An 8,570-nucleotide genomic window follows, 5' to 3' on the forward strand; every position below is an offset into this window, starting at 1 on the left:
TGATCAGCTGGACGGCCAACCGCCATGTGATGTAAGCCTCCATACGAAAGCACTGTTGCAGATAGAAGAAGAGGTGTTTGCTGCTGATGTAGATCTATAAATATGTGTTGTATGTCTTTTTTGCTCTTTTTTTAAAAAAGGATAACACTTTTTTAAAAATTTTTTTGCCTCTTTAGATTACATCAGAGCATTATAGTCTTGGTAGCACCTGTATTTTTGTTGTTGTTTATTTATAAGAAGGTGATTCTGTGTGTTGGGGGAACGGAAAGTGCAGTATTTACTTTTTGAATTCAACATCTTAAAAGCACAAGGAAAAAATAAGAATGAAATATTTTTGATGCTGATGATGATCAGGTTTGACTTTCTAGTGGTGTTTTGAAGAGGGTTATTTTATTGTTTTTTTTTTTTAAGTTCTGAAACATTATTTGAAATAGTTAATATAAATACATAATTGCGTTTGCTCTGTTTATTTTAATGTATACTAAATTAATGCAGAACCATATAGAAATTTCACTAAAATCTACCCATAAATTTGCTTTCTGTGTCCTTCTTTTCATCTATGTAATACTGTGCTTTTGAAAAAAATTTTTTTAGCATATGTGACATTTTATTTGCTTGGTGAGGGGATCTCTAGTTTCTTCACCAGAATGATCACTAAGCAATGCCCAATAGAAAGCTGCTTCTTTTCATTAATACAGAATCATCATGGTTTGTATACCAGAAATTTTCTCCAGGAACTAGTAAGCCTTTCTGTTCCACTGAGTTTGTAAATAAACTTGCTGAACCATTAAGGACTGGTTCTCTTTTTTTCTTCTGTGTGTGTGTATGTGTTCGTCTACCTCCCAGACCTTTTAATCCCATTTCAGTATTAAACTTTTATTGATATTTTTTATTTGGCATCTTTACTGAGATAAAAAAGTGACATATAACTAAATTCATATATTTAAACCATACAATATGACAAGTTGGAAATGTGTGATTACCTATGAAATTACCACCATAATCTTCATATTGTTTTTACTGGAAAACTTTCACTAAGAACTTTATTTTTGATGGAAGGTTGTTTCTGAGTGCCATACCCTTCTATAGTAAGAGGAGAATGAATAGTGAATTGTTGGATCTTTTCGATAAATATTTTATTCTTCTGCTTCCCCAGTGATAAAGGAAAATAGCAGTGAGTTTAGAAAATCTGTAGAGGGGGAAAAAAAAACCCCAAATGTACTTTGTTTTAGAAATCTGGAATGGTGAGGCAAGAATATAAAACTTGAGCGTGTTTTGAGCAAAAGTATCAACTCGCATGAATCCTTTGTTACAGTCAGAGTAGGATGGTAATTCTAGGGTATGAGAACTGTATTTGGAATCAGTTAGATATAAGCTCTAATATGGGAAAATATTAAAAATTTAGTTTGCTTTTGTTTTGTAGTACTTATTACTTTAATAATCTGAAGTAAAGAATGTGCTTATTGGGGCATCTGGCTGGCTCAGAAGATAGGAACATATGACTCCTGATTAGGTTTATAGCTTTAAGCTTTAAGCCCCATGCTGGGTGTAGAGATTATTTAAAAAGGAAATCTTAAAAAAAAAAAAAAGATTGTGCTTCTTGAAGAAAATTGATCAAATGCCCCAAAACATAAATATAACACCCAGTTCCCAAACTCCAAAGACAAGAGCTCTATTTGAACTCATTCTTGGCATTGGATTGTGAATTTTTCTGTGTTCTTAAAATTGTTTCTATTTATTTATTAATGGTTGCATAGTGCTCCATTGTTTGGTGCTTTTAATGTTCAGTTGATAATTCTGGGTATATTTCATTTGTTTCTAATGAACATCTTAATATATATAATATGATTAGCTATATCCATATAAATATATTTCTAGTTGAAATCCTGTGATGGACTCATCATATTTCTTTATATTGTCATAGATATGAGCTCAGGTTAAAATATGCATTTTTAAAGCTGTCATGATACATATTGCTGAAGTGGCTTCCAGAAAGATGCCACCAGCTTAGATCCCACAAGCAGTACGTGGGCTTGTCCATTTCCGTGTGTGCTTGCCAAAATCAATTTCTTTTTCTTTTTTTTTCTAAAGATTTTATTTATTTATTTGACAGAGATCACAAGTAGGCAGAGAGGCAGGCAGAGAGAGAGGAAGAAGCAGACTCTCCACTGAGCTGAGAGCCCGATGCGGGGCTCGATCCCAGGACCCTGGGATCATGACCTGAGCTGAAGGCAGAGGCTTTTATCCACTGAGCCACCCAGGTGCCCCCCCAAAATCAATTTCTGTTGCCTCGTTTTCTCCCTGACATTCAGTAGCCCTCAATGTGTAGTAGCTGTGAAAATTAATAAATAAACCCCTGCTTCAATTTCAGTCCTGTTAATTCTGCTTGTTCAGGCCTCCAGTGCAAGCTTTAGTTCATACGTGGCGATTTTAGCTTTCTGATCCGACATCCTTTCTTTTCGTCCTTCTCATCTAAGTCTCTTGACTTTTAATCTGTTCTGTTGACTTTAGGCCTTTTTTTTCTCACGTTTCTCACATTACAAGATAATGTGATAACAGTTTTCTTAGTGCAAATTATTAGGACATTTTTCAAAGGTTTTCTTCTAAGACGCTGGTTCTACAGGACCTCTGTATACTCCATGAGTGTCACTTCATCTAAGAACAAGGAAAGATGCTGTGATCCAACATTTTTTATTCATACTTTATGTCCCAGGCAGTTTTCAGCATGGTAGACAGAGCAACACGTAAATTCAGTCTTGCTTTTTTTTTCTTTTTTTAAAGATTTTATTTATTTATTTGACAGAGAGAGATCACAAGTAGACGGAGAGGCAGGCAGAGAGAGAGAGAGAGAGGGAAGCAGGCTTCTTGCTGAGCAGAGAGCCCGATGTGGGACTCGATCCCAGGACCCTGAGATCATGACCTGAGCCAAAGGCAGCGGCTTAACCCACTGAGCCACCCAGGCGCCCCCAGTCTTGCTTTTAATGGCGCTTAGATTTCTAGTTGGGAGAGAGAAAGACAAAAAAAGGTGCAAAAAGGTAATCTCCAATATGGATCATGAAGAACAGGTGGTGGTGTAAGGAGGACCCTCACATGCTGGCCGTGGGAGTCTGGCCATGGTTTTTTATAAGCATTGTCAGAGGCTGCCTGTTTGACCTCTGAGCCAAAGCCTGAGGGGATGAGGGAGCAAACCTTACAGATCATTGAGGGAAAGCATTGCAGACATAGACACCCGCACGTGCAAAAGTCTTAGGGTAGAATATTTGGTGTGTTCAAGAACCAACCATGGGGTTGGAATGGAATGAGAGAGGGGATGGGAGGAGATGTGGGGAGGGAGGGAGGGCCCAGGTCCACAGACAATTCTGGGATTTTGGCTCCTATTTTGAATGAGATCGGGAGACATTGGAGGGTTGAGCAGAGGAGGGAAATGAATTACATTTTACAGGGACTACAGACCACTGTGTGAATAACAGATAGCAGAAGGGCAAAGGTAAAAGCAAGGAGACAAGTCAGGACTCTATTGAATTTGTGCAGGCAGAAGATGTTTTCTTCAGTAGGGTAGGGGCAGGGGAGGTAAGGAGGAATGGGCAGATTGGATAGGGTGTTTATGTGTCTTGAAGTTGAAGCTGACAAATTTGATGACGGATTGGAGGACTCGTGAGAGAAAGGGAAGAGTCAGAGTCTAAAGGGTTGTCTTGAGGAGCCGAACATTAGAATCTTCATTTTCTGAAATGGATAAGGTTGTGGGTAGGACGCATTTGGGGTGGGGCGGGGGCAGAGAGGTCAGAACTTTGGTCTTCAAACATGGTCAGGCTGAACAGTCTATAGATGAGTAATGACCGTGTCGAGGAGGCAGCTGGCTATGCGAGTCTGGAGTTCAGGGGGTCAGGCCAGAGAGACAAATATAGGGCTGCCAGTCGATAGAGAAAACTTCAGCTGGGAATCAGGAGGACCTGCCCTGGGTTCTGACTAGAGAAGATGTCCAAGGACGCATTCCTGAGAAGCCTGGAATGGTGCAGTGCTAGATGCAGAAAGAAAGTAACATGAAAGTTTATTCTATTCAGGAATGTACTCATGGCTTTTTACCTAATGTTCATTTATATCACAGGATGAACACCACCCAAAAAAAAAAAATACGATCTGTATTCCAAAACCACACATGGACTAGTCAGCCCTGCCTGTTAGAATTGAGGGACCTGTCTCTTAGGATGTGGCAAGGCTAGGATTCTTCTTTAACATCCATCCCTGCAATCTGGAAGAGGAATTAAATGCATGTTAGTACAGGTCCCAGGTCATATCAGTAAAAATAGCCTTTAAAAACCCTAATTTGTCTTTAAAATCCATAAGTATGGGACAGGAAAAAAACCAGCTTTGTGATTCTTGTCCTAAAACACATAGATGCTGGGAGTATATTTGAGGAATACAAAGCAATCCTTATTCTCCTGCGGAGAAGAGGAGCACATACTCTAGATATTCTAGTCCCTGGGGGTGCCTGGGTGGCTCAGTGGGTTAAAGCATCTGCCTTCAGCTCAGATCATGATCTCAGAGTCCTGGGATCGAGCCCCGCATTAAGCTCTCTGCTCAGCGGGAAGCCTGCTCTTCTCTGCTCCTCCCCCCACCCTGACTGCCTCTCTGCCTGCTTGTGATCTCTGTCAAATAAATAAATCTTAAAAAAAAAAAAAATTCTAGTACCTGGTGTGAGAGGCCAGGGCACTACAGTGTGTGAGAATCCATAAGGCCTTTATGCTAAGGGAGTAGAAGCAACTTCCCAGGTGAGTTGATATTTGAACAGCATCTTCAAGAGCAGATACAATCTTGGCAATTCATGTAGAAGGAACAAAACACCATTTGAGTGGAGGTCCAACTCCCGGAGTTTGCTTCCTTAACTTTGCATTCCCATCAAAACCATACACATCGTTTGGCCTGTTTTGCAGAGGAATGGGAAGATCCCTTGATGGTCTGTGTGTGGTAGTGTGTGCATGAAGCTCTGTGGGTCTGGCCTAGGGTGGAGAGACGGCAAGAAGGAATAAGGTGAGAGATTACGACTCTGAAATGGGACAAGACCTAAACGGTAGTGAAAGAATAGCTCTGGGACCTCAACGTTGTGTAGGTTAGAGACAGATGCTGTAGCTTGGGATGAGTTCTGTTTTAGACACACTGTAAAGCTGACATGTGAACAGAAGTCTCTAAAGGTAGCTGAATTTAGATTTAAAAAATGGTGTCCATTGTTCATTTGCATGATCAAATTAAAGTTTATTTCCTCGCCTGAGAGGATGTCAGGAGGGTGGATTCATTCAGCAGTTCAATAATGTCATCAAAGACCCATTCATGGCCATTCATCTGAGGCTGTTTCGCCATCCATGAGGGTGGCCTCATCCTAAGAGTAGTTACTCTCATGATTACAAGATGGTTGACAGACTTCATGCTTCCTTGTTCATATGCACTGGAAGAGAGACTGACTCCTCATTGCTCTTAAGTACGTAGAGGAACTTTTCCAGAAGCCTTTAGAAAAACCTCTATCTCCTTGGCTGGACTTAGGTTACTTGCCTGTATCTGAAACAAGGGTAATCCCATCTTCTGGTAATCAGGACCCCCTTAAGTAGGGTCCAACTTCTAAATCATGCGATTGCCGATTGGCATATGATTGAGTAAAGTCGGGGAGCCAACCACAACTTGTATCACAGTTAGCTTTTATGAATTCTCTAGAAGATTGAGTATTTGCATTGTGCAAGACCCTGTCTTGCATTCATAATTAAAACCTTGTCAGTGTGTTTCTTAACAACACAGAAGAGACAGGGGAAGGGATGAGAGTATTTCCTTTCATCATATTCAACAAGGAACATTTGAGGGAGTAGTTGATAGAAAACTTAAACTGTTCAAGCAAATATAAAAGATCAGCTCATGGTGGTGATGAGGTGAAAAACTGGGAAAATGGATAATTTGTGAATACTTTGTTTATATAGAAGTGTGCAAAAATGGTCTCTTTTTCAGGTTTCTTAGATAAAAATTCATGAAAGAAAATCATGGGTTAAATACTCATCTTTTATGATTAAATTTTAAGCTTTTTAAGATTATAGATTTTATATGCTATAATCCCATGATATCGTTTAACACATTCAGTTGACTCTATAACTCTCCTGAAGATTCTGTTTGACAAATGTGTGTGAAGCTCCTTAGAGTTTTCTCTATTCAAGATCCTCAAAGCTCTTCCTGGACAGTAAGTATTTTCAACACCCATTTCATAAAACAATCCTGTGGAAGATTATTAAAGCATCCTGCTATTAAAATTAGATTAGAGGAAAAAATAGGATTTATTTACCGTTCCATAGGAGAGACCTGGCAGAAATCAGGAAAATTATGCAGTAGTAATTTCTAGGTTAATTCAGGTTTTTAGCTTATATATTTTGTGTGGTACTTGTTGCTAGGTTTTTTTTGTGTGTGTGTTTTTGTTTGTTTGTTTATTTCCAGCTAAAATGCCTTATTAGATCCGTAATGACTTCAGTGTCACAGAACTGCATGGGAGGTATTGATCTGCCTGTTGCCACTTCAGGCTAAATAGAGCATTTCTCTTACATTTGTCAAAAGCTCATTCACCTTTCTGACCTGTTCTATGGTAGCAGGAAAACATCAGTCAAAGACGGCCAGAGGAAGTCTGTGCCCTTAAATCCATTTCTTGCCTCCAGATGAGACAAGCTTCCTATGATTCCTTAGTCATAAAATGCCAAGTTTGTGGCAGTTTCAAGTTCAGACGTATAATGAGGTTTTAGATGGCCACGATGCCTCCGTTCTGATTATGTATAAGTTCTCATCTGGGGTATTTAGCTCCTAGCTGCGGAGGAGACCAGATGGAGCAGACAGGAGAGAAGACAGGAAAGAACCTCTCTCATTACCTGAGTTCACCTTAACAAGTGTTTACTGAGTACTCACTACCTGCCAGGTTTATTAGGGACATGTGACCAAACGCGGTGTTTTCATAGGATGAAGTTTAGCTATGAAAAATCAAGATTTTTGTCATTGAAATTAATATTTACTTACAGCCCCAGTCTATCTAAAGGCAGAAAAATCTAGTCTGTTTCTTCTCTGAAGCTTTTTCAGGTGTAAATCCAGTCAAATCAGGATTTTCTGTATCCCCTCTTCTTCTCCATGGATGGCATCTGATCTTTGGCCTTATTTACCTAGGGGCAGAGTCATGGCCCTGGGGTGGGCCTGTGGAATCACTTTGTTCCCCCTGGTTTCTAGACCAAAGTTCACTGCAGCCCTCTTGTCCTCTCTGGTCTTTCCAGTTGGTTAACCCTACACGGTGGCCTCTCCTGAGGTGTCCCCTTCCCCATCTGATCAATGGCATGGAGGTCCATGCAGTACAACCTATCCAGGATTCTGCTTGAGCATCCATCCCTTCTCTTCAAATATGTCACTCCCTTGATCAGCCTGTCTGCTCTTTTAGCAGAAGGTCATCTCTACACCCTTGGTCTTCAATCACAGGTTCCAGAGATTAGGATGGGGCAACATTCAGCATTCCCAGCCACTTTGCTACTTACCCGCTACACATAGGAGTTAATATCCTCCCCTCGTGCCTCTTTAAAGGGAGTATACTAGGATGATTCTGACAAAATATTTTTCTCAAATTGTATTTACACATGTGTGCCCATCACTAAAAGATTAATAAAATGGCATTTGTAGTCTCAGTAGATTTAATTTTCAGTGGGGTGGTGGTGGTTCCAGTGACTTGGACATTGCCTGCTTTTCTAGATCTCGAAGCATTTCTTGTGGGAGTGGTCTCCACAGTGAGCTGCAAGCAAGATGATCCACTGTGTTGTAGGAAGAATAGATCACATTCATTTACGTTTTACACTTCAAAAGAAAAACTTCAAGCTTCTCTAATAGTTCAGAGAGGGTCGGCACATCCATGCCTGTCTTGATGTGTGTTAGTCCCGTATGGCACAAAAACCATGGAGTATCCGAGGGCTGACTGGGAATTCCACACTGTGCAGGGGTTGACGATGGTGCCCCCAGTTGGCATGTCCTGGTGTACTACAATTTATTCGTGGCATCACCTTGCAAGATCTGAAAAAAATGGAGCATGAAGAAGAGCCTCTACGAATTTGTCAGTGATGTTTAAAGTCAAGATTTAATCTGTCCTTTACATACCACATAAACATACCACATTGGGGGGCGCCTGGGTGGCTCAGTGGGTTAAGCCGCTGCCTTCGGCTCAGGTCATGATCTCAGGGTCCTGGGATCGAGTCCCGCATCGGGCTCTCTGCTCAGCAGGAAGCCTGCTTCCCTCTCTCTCTCTCTCTCTGCCTGCCTCTCCGTCTACTTGTGATCTCTCTCTGTCAAATAAATAAAATCTTAAAAAAAAAAACAAAAACAAAAAAACATACCACATTGGTACGTGTTTACAGGTGTGTTTTGCAGGCAGTGGAGAGACAAATCCTGTTCTTCCTGCAGAGGTTAAAATAGCAGCAAGGCTGGCAAGAGTATAGAAACCGACACACCCGTGTGTTCCTTTGGCGACAAGTGGAGAGGCAGAGGAAACATTGCTGAAGTCAAGAAGACACAAGCATGAAAAC

The 8,570-nt window shown here is 40.6% G+C and overlaps 1 protein-coding gene across 14 annotated transcripts in view; it reads left to right on the plus strand.

The window, feature by feature from the left end:
* Nucleotides 1-791, plus strand: part of LMO7 (LIM domain 7) — a 130,932-nt gene extending 130,141 nt beyond the window's left edge. For all 14 annotated transcript variants that reach the window (XM_047720144.1, XM_047720145.1, XM_047720143.1 and 11 more), the window contains one exon: nt 8-791. In XM_047720144.1, the coding sequence (XP_047576100.1) occupies nt 8-30 (23 nt within the window). In that variant the 3' untranslated portion in view covers nt 31-791. The remainder of the gene's footprint in view (nt 1-7) is intronic.
* The last annotated feature ends 7,779 nt before the right edge of the window (nt 792-8,570 follow it).

This window comes from Lutra lutra, chromosome 3, assembly GCF_902655055.1.
Source record: "Lutra lutra chromosome 3, mLutLut1.2, whole genome shotgun sequence".
NCBI classification, from domain to species: domain Eukaryota; kingdom Metazoa; phylum Chordata; class Mammalia; order Carnivora; family Mustelidae; genus Lutra; species Lutra lutra.